The 12,608-nt window shown below is 57.6% G+C and overlaps 1 protein-coding gene across 1 annotated transcript; it reads left to right on the forward strand.

The window, feature by feature from the left end:
• The first annotated feature begins 497 nt into the window (after nt 1-497).
• NMUR1 (neuromedin U receptor 1) lies at nt 498-3,609 on the forward strand. Its single transcript, XM_068406528.1, has 3 exons — nt 498-577; nt 1,034-1,930; nt 3,206-3,609. The coding sequence occupies exons 2-3, from the start codon at nt 1,036-1,038 to the stop codon at nt 3,607-3,609; spliced, it is 1,299 nt and encodes a 432-aa protein (XP_068262629.1). The 5' UTR covers nt 498-577; nt 1,034-1,035.
• The last annotated feature ends 8,999 nt before the right edge of the window (nt 3,610-12,608 follow it).

Consider the following 12,608-nt stretch of genomic DNA (forward strand, 5'->3'; position numbering starts at 1 on the left):
ATCTCCCCCAGATGACCCGGACAACTGGGGGCTGCGCGGGCCCCCGTGCCTGGCAGTGCCAGGACGGCAGCGGGGCTCATCGATGCCTTACTTGCCACGGCCACGCAAATGGCGAGCCCCTGCGTTGCGGAGGCTGCTGGTGGGGCTGGAGACAGCCGCGCCGCCCTCCCCTGGGACTCTCTTAGAGTCAATGGAGTTTATTACTTAATGTTATTTCCTCTCTCTTTCTGAAGAGCATCTTTTCGGCAGTGCTGCTTTCCAACGAGGAGCCAGCCCCCGGCAGAGGTAGGGTCTCAGCACCGGGCTTTACTTGCCCAGCGGTGGAAGAAGAAGCCCCCGGCACCCCCCAGCTTGCCCAGCAGCCTCTCCACTGACGGAGGACGAGAGGGAGAAGGTGGATAAGGGCAGGCGGCCTCTCCGAGCTGAGCTCTGAGGGGAGAGCAGCGGCAGGATTTCATTAGCCTGCCTCTTAAGGCAGTGAAGTCTCCATCCCCTCCCACACTCCCTTCCCAGCCCGACCCCATCCGGTGCCAGGGTGGTGGGACCTCAGCCTTCATCTGGAGCTTCCCAACAAGCTGTAAGTCCTTCTTGGGTTGGAAAATCAATTTTCCCTCTGGCTGTTTTATGGTCACCCCCTCTGAATGGCCGGTAGAGTTGGAGCCGGGATCGATTTTTGGGGTTGGCTTTGGGGCTATAACCTGCTCTGCTTCGGGAGCAGGGAGAGCGGACAGCCCTGCTGACATCCCCCTGACAACAGGGCGAAGGGGCCAAGGTGGGCTGGGGAACTGCCAGGGCTGTTTGTGGATGGGAAATGGGGCAAGGAGCACTTGGGAACCCTGGAGGGAGGTTGGGGGGAGATTTTGGATGGTTTCCCAAAGGAAAGGCTGTGGCTGGGGCAGGGTGTGTGCGAGGGTGCAGAGCCGTGGTGATCAGCAGCATCCTGGCACTGACATCGATGGGGAGAGGGGCAGGGGGAGCAGGGACAGCAGAGGGGTTGGGAAAACATCCCACAAACCTCCCTGTCTCCCCACAGCCATGAATCCCGACGTCAACTGCTCTGGCCTCGAGTTCCCCCTGCCCCAGCAAGACTTTCCTGTGGAGCCCATCAGCCCTGATTTCTGCAACAGGACTCACCCAGAGACCTTGTTCGACCCCAAGGATGCCAACCTGACGGAGGAGCAGCTACGGGATAAGTACCTGGGACCTCGACGGTCCAGCTTCTTTGTCCCTGTCTGTGTCATCTACCTGCTGATCTTCGTGGTGGGGGCTGTGGGCAACACACTCACCTGCATCGTCATCCTCCGGCACCGGTTCATGAGGACGCCCACCAACTACTACCTGTTCAGCCTGGCCGTGTCTGACCTGCTCGTGCTGCTGCTGGGGATGCCGCTGGAGCTCTACGACATGTGGAGCAACTACCCCTTCCTCCTGGGCGCCAGCGGCTGCTATTTCAAGACGCTGCTCTTCGAGGCCGTCTGCTTCGCCTCCATCCTCAATGTCATGGCCCTGAGTGTGGAGCGCTACATCGCCGTGGTGCACCCGCTCAAGGCCAAGTACGTGGTGACCAGGAATCATGCCAAGAGGGTCATCATCGCCATCTGGGTCTTGTCAGTCGTCTGCTCCATCCCCAACACCAGCCTCCATGGGCTGCAGCCTCTCTACGTGCCTGGCCGGGGGCGAGTGCCTGATTCGGAGATTTGCACCCTGGTAAAACCGCGCTTGACCTACAACCTTATCATCCAGATCACCACCATCGTCTTCTTCTTCCTGCCCATGGGGACCATCAGCGTCCTTTACCTGCTCATTGGCCTGCAGCTCAAGAAAGAAAAGATGCTGGAGGCCTTGGGAGCCAAGTCTGGTGGTGGGCATGAAGGCCACAGTGCCCGGGGGCAGAAGAAAGTCAAGAGGAGGCAGGTCACAAAGATGCTGTGTGAGTCCAATGCTGGGGAGTCCCATGCTGGGGATGGGCAGAGCTGGGGGTATCTGCCAAGGCTGTGTTGGGGAGTGCTGGGGGGAAACTGAGGCATGGCCAGTCCAGAGCACTGAGGCTGGGTTGTCCTGGAGGAAGGCTGTGGGGCTCACTCATGGGGTGTTGGGGCAAAGGCAGATCTGGTGGCTCCAGTCCAGTGGTGAGGACTGCTTGTGCCAGCTCCCTCCCAGCCATGAGACCTCCCCTCCTCAAGGAAAGTGCTGGGTGAGAAAGGGAAAGGAGGTGGGTTGGGATGGGGGAACCTGCTCCCTGGCCCCCAGCCCAGCCCTCACATGCTGGTGGTGGTGGTGGGATTTCCCAGAGAGGGACCATTCCTACCCAGCCCCGCAGCCTCTGCGACCGTCCCGGGGCAATGATGCACTGACCCAAGGCTGGACTGTAGCATCCCTCCGTCCCACTGCTCTGCGCCCTTGCTCCCCTCCCCAGCGTCATCCCCGCAGCCTCTGGCCCCCTTCCTGGCAGCGGGAGCTGGCTGCCCTGGGGTAGCTGTCTCTCCCCGGCACGCTGACCTCCGCATGCTCCCAGTCCCGTGACAGCACAGCGATGGCGAGCTGCCCAGCCCGGTCCTTCGGCGGGGCCAGGGCTGCTTCTCTGCTGCGTCCCAGACACGTGGTAACTCCGCTTCCCCCAGCACTGGGGCTGGGAGGGGGACAAAGAGGGACCTGTCCCCATGTGCCATGGAGATGCAGCGTGGCATGGATGTGGCAGGGCAGGGGACCTCTGGACGACCTATATATCACCCCCTTTCCTTCCCATCAGCAGAACTGGGTTATAAAAAAACCCCAAAACTAGAGCACAAGGAAAGGGCACAAACAGCTCTTGCTCCTTGGACTTTGCTGATGAAGGTGGCAGGGTTCCCGGAGGCTGGGTACCCACAGGGGCGTCCCCCAGCTGTGCTGCATGGCCCCGGGGCTGTGGCAGAGCCAGCCACCTGCCCATGAGGAGCAGAGACACGTGGCACAGCAGCACCTGGAGCAGCCCTGGCAGGAGATGGAGGGAGGGAGATCCTGTCCAGACCTTCAGCCCCTCCACAGCAAGTCAAAAAGGCACTGGGGAGGCCCTTCCCCTCTCCCCCTGGCTCTCTCCCATGCTTTTTTTGGGTGTTCTTTGCTATGGCCAAAGCCGAAATGTGGCAGTGCTTGGCCAGGGACTGGAGGTCCCTGGGGTGGTTGAGCCCTGTCCCCCCAGTAACACCGTCTCCTTGGCTCCTCACAGTCGTGCTGGTGGTGGTGTTTGGGATCTGCTGGGCCCCATTCCACACCGATCGCCTTGTCTGGAGCTTCGTCTCCACCTGGACCAGCCACATGCTCCACATGTTCCAGTATGTCCACATCATCTCGGGCGTCTTCTTCTACCTGAGCTCGGCCGCCAACCCCATCCTCTACAACCTGATGTCCACCCGCTTCCGGGAGATGTTCAAGGAGGTGATGTGCCACGCCAGCCAGCGCCCGCCATGGTCATGGAAATACTCGCCCAGTGTCACCCGCGCCACCACCCGCAGCACTGAGTGCGAGCCCATGCCTGGCACCAACGGGCTGCCCCTCTCTGATGCCGAGGAGTACAAGCTGGAGGAGGTGGAGGGGGGCCAGGCCACCACCCACACAATGTCCCCCTCCTGAAGAGTGGGAGGACGCAAGGGGGACTGGGACCAGCTTTGCCCACCGCCAGCATCCATCTGACTGTGGTGGAGAGTGAGACAGGAGCGATGGAGGGATCCCCGCCTCTCTGTGCTGTCCCGCTGGGATGTGGAGGCTGGTTTTCTTGGCAGTGCTGCTCCGGGGACAGAGCAGTGGTGGCCGTGCTGTGCCCTGGATGTGTTGCACCCGCTGCGCTCGGCACCGGGGCTGGCCAAGGCCAGGGCCTCCCTCGTGGTGTGAGGACAGCTGGCTTCTATGGCAGGGATGTGCCAGCAATCCCCAAAAACATCCCATCCCTCCCGGCCCAGCAGGGTGAGCCCACGGGTGCAGGTGTCAGGGGTGTTGGGCACCCTGGGCTGTTTCGGGACATCGTGCTGGATGGGTGCCCCTCTTCCTCAGCCCGCCGTGGCCCCTTGCACCCCCGGGGAATGTGGGGAGCCCTCCTCCAACCCTGCCCTGCACGGGCCGAGCCTCACTGACAATTAAAAAAAGCTGTTAGCCTGATTTGTGCCCTGATTGTGTCCCCCCAGGACCCAGCTCTGCTCGCGGCATGGGGCTGAACCCAGATCGTCCTCATGGGGGTAACAGGCAGGCCATGTGCCAGGGTCATGGGCACCAGGGGTGTCCCACCGGCTCTGCCTGTGGGCTCTGCTGCCGCGGTGGGTCTGCGGGGCTGGGCGGGCTCAGGGCATGGCAGGGAAGGCGTGAGCGGGATGGACGCATCCTTCCCGGTCCCTGGGATGCTTGGGCTGAGCTGGGGCTGGGGCCATTGCAGAGGGGGAGCTGCCGATCAATCTATCCCTAGACACGCGGCTTGGGAAATGTCACAAAATGCCAGAGAGCGTGGGCTGGCTGCGCTCCCCCAGGCTGGAAGGACCCATCGATTTACTGTCCGAGATCGATGCCGCTGACTTCCCGCTGTACGCCAGGTCCTCCCGCAGGATGAAGTATGGAGGCTCTGAAATGCCACCTGAGGGGCTGTCCTGGCAGCTGGAGCTCTTGCCTCGCACGACTTCCCCAGCCCTGGTTCCCCCCAGCCCAGCTGGGGAGGGTCCCCTGGCTCGGCGTCCCGCAGCCGTGCCTCTGGGCAGCCTGGACGTGCCAGTGGGGCTCGCCTGGGGACCCCACCACAAACACCAGAGGAGCGAGCCCCAGGCCGAGCACTGGTAGGGGCATTGCTGCCTGCTACTGCTCTGCTTCCAGCCCCTCCTAAGCACATCACATGGGGCTGCAGCCAGGCCAGCGACCAAGAATGGGCAGGATTTGGGGCTTGCAAATGCCATCCTGGCCCCATCGACCTGGTCCCTGGCTCGGGGGCAGTGTGGCCAGCTGCCCCCGCACTCCCCATCCCCACAGCAGGGGCAAAGCCCTTCCTCGGCCCCTGTGGGGTCCTGCTGTGTGCTGCTGGGTGAGGGGGGGCGTGGGGCTGCAGTAACTTTGCACTTCAGGGTCCTGCTGGCTGCTCACAGCCTTTCTCGGGAGGATGTCAGCATGGCCAAGGGCATCGAGATCCATCTATTTCCTTCCCTCTCTGGCTCCCATCGCTGATGGTCCTGGCAGGGGACAGCATCCTGGCAGCCGTGCGGGGCCCCTCGTCACTGCTGTGTGGGTGGACGTGACTGATGCCTCCTTGATGGATATTATTGCCCCATCTCACTTCACCCGGCCGCAAATCTCCGGGGAATGGCTTTTCAATAGGCAGTCAATAGCATTTTATTATGCAGTGACGGTTGCCTGCATGGAGCTTCAGGGTCTCTCTGCTGTGAGTCGGGAGGACTCGTCCCAGTGCTCATGAGCAGCCGAGTTGCGTGAGTGGCTGCTGCAGCTCAAGCTCCTTGGTCAGTGCCAGAGGACAGTGTGTGTACCCCTGGGTTTTCTTTGGGGGGTCCTGGGGCTCAGCACCGCTGGAGCGGAGTCCAGAGCAACCAGAAAGGTGAGGCACTGGCTTTGCCTTCGTCTAGCCTTGTGTCCCCAGCTGCCCTGCCGTCCCCTGATCTGGGACTCCCTGTCCTCCTCAGCCACCCCAGATTCCCCTCTCTGAGAGGCAGGAGGGGAATGTGCTGTTGAGGCCCCGGTGCGCGGGACAGCAATGCTGGGGGCTGCCCCACCACCCACCTCCCACGCACAGCGGGGCCAGGGATCGCCCTGAAAAGCATCCCGAAGGTTAGCCAGAGCCACAGCTGCGGCACGGCCAGTGGCACCTCCTGGGTGGAGATGTGCGAGCAAACTTTGCTCCCCTGGCCAGAGTTTTGTGACAGCAAGTGGAGACAGCCCCAAGTCCCCGGGTACCGTGTGCCAGCCAGGCTCACAAGAGATGCTGCAATCGAAGGCTCCCAGGCAAGTCCTTTAATCTCATAATTAATTTTAGTAAAAGCTGCAGTCAGGACATGAAACCTAATAAAAAAGGAACTGATCTCCTGGGGGAGAATGGTTTCACAGAGAGGGTTTTACACCTCTCCATCACCGGGATGGCAGTGGCTGCTGGCTCCTGCCTGCCTCAGGCTCGTTGCAGCGTGACGCATGTACTCGACCCCTGAACCAAACTAGTGTTGGTTTGGTACAGGCGCCAAAGGAGGTAAAGGCCTGAGCTGTAACCGGGCCAGGAACTCCTCTGGTTTCAATCTGTTCTCTGAAAACTCACCAAGGAGCAGAGTGACACAGTGAGCATCGATGCCTGTGAGCTTGTAACACCCATCACGCGATGAACACATGAATTGGGGGTGGCTTTTCCAAGCCTCATTTGTCAAGGAACAAAGTTGTGGGTAGAAGGAGTCTCATGCATACCTTTCCCATCGCATGTAATTTGACTATGAGCCAACCACTTTATCCCATAAATATGACAGCCTAAGTGAGCCTTCTGTGAGCTCTCCCTGGCAGGCAGTGTGGCTGCATGGCAGTGATCTCCCCTTGGGCTGGGACACCTCGCAAGGCTGCTCCTCGAGGCAGAGAGACCTTTTACCAACGGCAGATCTTTGGTAAGAGACAGATATTGCGCGTAACCTTGTAGTATGGTAACTTTGGTTCTGTCTGGGTAACTTTGATTTTTGGTAACTTTGATTTGTGCCTTGGTAACTTTGATTTTCTCTTGGTAACTTTGATTTGTGTAGTTTTGATTTTGGTAGTTTTGAATCATTATACAAATGATTGTGCCGTACAGTAACAGAGTGAACCTTGCCATCGAACTTTGTTACTTTTACAACATATCGAAACCACTTTTGGTAACACCTTTGACAGCGGTTCTTTAAGTGATCTAAATCACTCATCTGTGACATGCAGCCCCCAGGAAGGGAATTATGGAGCCTGTTTGCTCCAAGGACGATGCTCCCCACTGCTCTGTGCCCTCGGGGTCACCCTTATCCCCTGCCACCTTCCCAGTATAAATTAGAGGGATTATTCCTGCCAGGGAGCTGGTATAGAAGCAAAGAGCCCTGGGGAGGGCAGGCAGCAGAAGCCAAGGATGGGGCAAGTTGCTCCCACCCATGTAACTGGCTGGGGGCATCAACTAGTGCTTCAGGATGGCCATGGGGAAGGAGGATCCCAAAACACTGCCTGGGAGTTCTCACCAACTAAATGATCCTTTCAGGACGGGGGAAGCATCTCTGTCCCTGCAATATGGAGCACATGGCTGAGTCGGGCTCCATCCCACCATCTTCCCTCCAAATGCTTTTGTTTCCAAAGAGCCGTTCCCCAAAAGCTGTGCATCTGTCCTCCCAGATTTACAGTAGCGTCTGTCCAATGGCCAATTTCTCCCTAACCACCCACTCCCGGCCCCGGGGGGACCCTCCTGGCCCCCCATTCTGGCACAGCACCCCCACATCAAGCACCCATCACCTCCCGCCCCACTCCCAGGAGACTCCCTCTCTCCCAGCAGCTTGTGGAGCTGTTTTCCTCCTGCGCTGCCGCACACCCTGAATGACACGGTATCTCCAGAAGTTCCAATAAAAAGATTTATCACCGTAGCTTTGGGGATTAAAAAGCAATCCTTCTGTGAGGCTGCCCCAGCCTTGTAAGGCTTCTTTTTGTGCTGTGGTGGTTTGCAACAGGCATGGGGTGGGTTTTTTTTCCTTTACGGAGTCAAACTCAAGTTTTATAGTGATAGCCTTGTATATTTGGAGCCATGATAGATGGCTCCAGGGAGCGCCAGCGGATTTTTTGCCGCCCCTCTTCAATAAGCCAAGGGAAGGGTTGTTTTTTGCTTCCTTCGCACAGCCACGGTACGGGGAAAACTCATAGAGCGTGAATTTGGCAAAGCCCTTGCGTGCCTGGGAGCGAGTGGTCCCTGGCTGGGGCCGGGCGGCGGGGTGGATTCGGGCTGCCCAGCCATGGATGCGGCACGGCAGCCTTTGTCACCGAGATCCCAGCCTTTGTGAGGGGAGCAGGGAAGCAGGAAAATGTAACTGTCAGGAAAGCGCAGGGGTGTGCTGGGTTTGAGCTCAGCACTGATTTAGGCTGCCTTTTGAACCATATTTCAATTATTCCTCTTACTCCAGGATAGCAGTGGCAGTGAAAAGCTAACACCTAGTGCCTACAGACTGGTGATGGGCAGCATGGAGGTAGGCAGGAGGACAAACGGACAGCGAGAGAAATATACGTAGGGTTTGATTCTGCTCCCCAGGGACACCCATGGGCTCAGTTTTTAGACCCACGCCGAAGGCAGCCCATCTTCTTGCCTGGCTACTCTGTGGCTTCCCAAAGAGCCAGGACTCGCGTGGGAACCAGCTTCCCAGGCAGCCGCAGGCTGCGGGGAGGCGATGGGAAGGCTGGAAGAGGCAGCGTGGGGAGCACAGCCCACCCCAAGGGCCTGGATGGAGGAGCTCTGCCATGGCTCCGGATGCTCGGGCTGACTCAGCCGCGGCACGGTGTGACTGTCACCGGCGCTGGGGACAGTCTTCTCCATGTCACAGCAAACCCAACAGCCTTGGAGGGGCTGGGCCGCATGCAGGGAAGGTATGGGCTCCCCGTACCCCACCTCTCCCTGCCTTAGGGAGCGCAGGGAGGGGACACACTGGGGCTAGATGGGCAAAGGGCAGCTCCAAGAAGTGAAGGTCTGCGTGTTATTTAAGGACCTCCCTGCCTGAAATCTCGCCGCCCTCATGGCAGGGTGATGGGAAGGACAGTGCCCTTCCCCACAGCCTAGCAGCAATGTGCACGGACAATTTCAGGGGCAAAGTGGCCCATTAAAGCTACCAGGCACCTTCACAAGCATCACCTGGGGCAGGGTTAAAACCCCACCACAACTTAGAAGAGACAGACTGTCTGGTTAGCCCACGCCTTCTCCCATCGCAATGTCTTGTTGCTAAAGATGACAGAATCGATGTCAGAGGAGCCTGCGTGATGCTTAATTTGGTTCATGGGGACACTTTGGTTAAGAAATGAGAGTGATGCATAATTAGCACGGCAGTGAGTGGATTAAAGCTGGCTGGATGGCAGAGCTCTGGGGCAAGCAGGGACTGCTAACAACTGGCTGCGATTGCTGGCGGGGCTGTGGGGATCCGGCTCAGCCCAAGGCCCCTACATCATCCCTGAACATTGTCCCTGAGCAGGTCCCCAGGGCTTGGGGAATGCAAGTGGAGGACCCCAAGACTGACCTGGAGGCCAACAGTTTGCGAAGGGCTTCCCCACAGCCCACAAAAGCTGTGCTTAGGGTTCCCAGCACACATGTGCCAGGGGTCTGCCCTGGTCCCCTGTGTGGGATGCGGAGGATGAGGGGACACCACCTTTCCGGTCTGCATTGGGGTGTAACAAATTCCAGCACGAAGAGGAAGGCTGAGATGCGCAGACTGGAAAAAGCTAACTTTTATCTAGTTTTATATATATTTAGGACCAGTGAAACGTGAGCACAACTTCCCAAGGGCGGTGGTGGAGTCCCTCAAGGGGAAATGCCTCCCCATGGATCAGGTGCTTTTCTATAAGGTCAGCTCCTCTTCAAATGTGGTTTTGAGGGTATTTGCTTCTGCTAAGGACTCGGTCCATGTTACAGAGTCAGGAAGGGAACGACAGCCCTTGCTTCTCCTCTCCACCATGCCCAGATGGCACCTTCCCCTCCCTCCTGGCACCCAAAGCACCCAGCAGTACCTGGGCTGACCCCCTCCGAAATAAGTTTGCAATGAAAACAAGTAAAAACCCAAGACATGGACCTGTGCTTAGGGCTAGACCCCGGCTGTCTCTGCTGCAATGTTATTAAGCGGCAGACTTTAATTACAGGGTTTTATCACTCTTTGTGCTTATCACAGCAGCCAGGTTGAGTTTGTCTTCTCAGTTCAGGACTATTTAATGTGGCACACTGGAGAAAGCTGTCTGAGAGGCATCTGGAGGCCAAATATGTCTTTCTTGTTATCTTTCCTGGGCAGGTAGAATGACTGTCTTGCATTAATGACCATTTCAAGTTAATGCTGCTGAGACCAAGCATGAGACATCCCCTCCCGCCCCCCAGAGCTCACATCATGCACAGGATGGTCCCAGCTGGTCCTGGGGCTAAAAGCCAGACCAAAAGCTGTGTTTCACACAGGAATCAGCCTGGGGCTGCCAGGAGGGGAGGGCACAGGCCCCAGCGGGTATTTGGCAGAGACAGGATGGAGTGGCTTCCCCAGGCAAGCCCCTCTCCATGCCCTGGCAGGCAGGTACCTGCAGGCACAGGAGCTGCCAACAGGCAGCGGAAAAAGAAGACACAGAAATAAATCTGGTTTTCCTCAGCTCCTGTGCCTGACCTCTGCAGGGATGGCTGAAAAAAACCCTTTGCTTCCTGACACTTGCCTGCACAGGCTTGGAAAGCAGCTCAGCATCGCTGCCCTCCTTCATCCCCCAGCCAGGTCCTAGCCAGGGGGTATCCCCAGGGAACTGCAGGTTTATGGCAAGTGGTGGACACGGTCCTGCTTTCCTCAAGGCAGGCTTTTGGCTTGTTGGTCCAAGTTGTTTTCAGGCAACTTTCACCCCAAAAAGCATCCCCACAGGTTGCTTGTCTCTCTTGTCTGGGCCAGACCCCGTGACCCATCAGTCTCCACGTGTTCTCAGCACACACATGGGTGTCCCCTCCCCAGCCAGACCCTACCGTGGCAGGCACCTGCTTTTCATTGTCCTGCTTTCAGGGAGAAACGTAAGCCCTGACCCCACTTCTCCCTCCCTGGCAATCTCTCACTACCCACATTACTGCAGCCTTTGGGTTATCACTGACCCAAAGCACCCCCTGCACAACCAACCCAACCCCTCCAGCACTTTGGCTTCATTTAATTCCTTTTAATTTCTCATTCCGTGCTCAGAACAGCTGGGACCAATTCGGTGCTGCTGTCACCAGAAAGAAATCAAGTTAATGACAAGAAAGTCATTATAATTTAGGAGACCCATCAAGCCTCACTGGTGTATTAATGAGGAACAGGGGAGGGTATTGCTGCCGCCTGCCCCGCTCTTCTCTCCCACACCTCCAGCCCGCAGCCATCCTGGGAGCCCGTTAGCAATCCCAGGCTCAAGCTGCCTTTTTCCAGGCACTGCTTTGTATTCACACCATGGTCTGGGCCCCTCTGTTTAAGAGCTCTTTGCTCCTCCTGGTGTTTTCAAGTGATTTCTGCTCTGCTTAAAGGAAGATCTGCATCTCTCTCCAGCTCTTCAGTTGCCCAAACTCCTCCTGGCCCCAGCTCCAAACCTCTCTGCCGGGGCCGATTTAAACAACTGCCTTGCACAGATGGAAAAGCAAATGGTTTGAGCTGGGTTTCTTTCCTATTTTTTCTGCGGCAATCCCGGCTCGCAGGCGGTGAGTCCATCTGGCAAGAGCCCGAAACACAACAGCAGCCAGTGCTGTGCAAAAGCATCATCTGCGTGAGCTGGGAGCCCCCACAACGTGAGGGCTGGGTGAGGACTTCTTCAGCCCCCTGCCATGGAAGAAGGGAGAAAGATGAGAGTGATTTCTACTGACTGTGTGGAGGATGGTTGAATTAAATATATAGCTAAAGGATATGGTGATAACAGGACAGAAAATCACCTGTTTGCACCCAGTCAGGGTGGGTGAGTGTGGCGATTGAAGCAGTTAAAGATTTTTCCTCCTGGAAAGAGGATTTGTGTCTTTCTGCTGCTCATCCCTGTGCAGGTGTAACTGGGAGACGTAACGGAGTTTAACCCTGTTCCAGAAGCCACGGGTTGCAGTAGGAAACCACCCACCCTTGGAGCTGAGGTTGGTCTGACGGGTCATATCTGTGAGCATCTCTTCCCTTGCTGGGAGCACCAGCCTTTGAGAGGTTTCTGCGTCCACTTGCCATTCCTCCCAGCTCCTGTCCTGCCTCCTTGCCCCAAAAGTTTAACATGCCCCCAGTGTAACAGCTCCAGAGCTGAACAGGGCCTTTGGCCAACACTTGTGCAACTTTACTCTGCACGTGTGGGGTGGGAGAGGGTTTGGGGTCAGCAGTTTTCCCAAAAAACCTTCTAGAAACAGGTTTGGGGATGTCGAGCCCCATTCAGGGGGTCCCAATACCCATCTCTCTAGTGCCAGTGATAATTTTGGTCACAAAGCCTGACTGCGCTCAACAAATTGGGAGAGCAATTTACAACAACAGGAAAGACCAAGCCAAGCAATCTGGTATCCTTTGAATTTAGCACCCAGAGGGAGCCGGAGCATCTCCAAGCGCAAGGTGCAGGGAGATGCGGTCCCACCACAGCCCTGATCTGCTGAGGGGCCCATGTCAGCCACGTCCCCTCCTTGCCGGTGAGGACGGGTCCTCTCCTGTGCCACAGCACCGGCGGGTGCGAATTCATGGTCACACCAGGACAAGTTTTTGGCAGCTGGGGCGCTCATGGGTGTGATGTGGCCAACGGGCACTTGCCAGCATCTTCAGGACCTGCTGGTCTAATTCTCCCTCATCTGAGAGGCTGCCCTGTGCCTGGTGCCAGCCCTGCAAAAAGTCACGTCTGCCACGACAAGGATTTAGGATTTTGCAGAAAACAGCCAGGCACTTTGTCACGAGGCCCTGCATCGCTGCTGTCCCCTCGGTTCGCCG

This window comes from Nyctibius grandis, chromosome 8 (assembly GCF_013368605.1).
Source record: "Nyctibius grandis isolate bNycGra1 chromosome 8, bNycGra1.pri, whole genome shotgun sequence".
In the NCBI taxonomy this organism is placed as follows: Eukaryota; Metazoa; Chordata; class Aves; order Nyctibiiformes; family Nyctibiidae; genus Nyctibius; species Nyctibius grandis.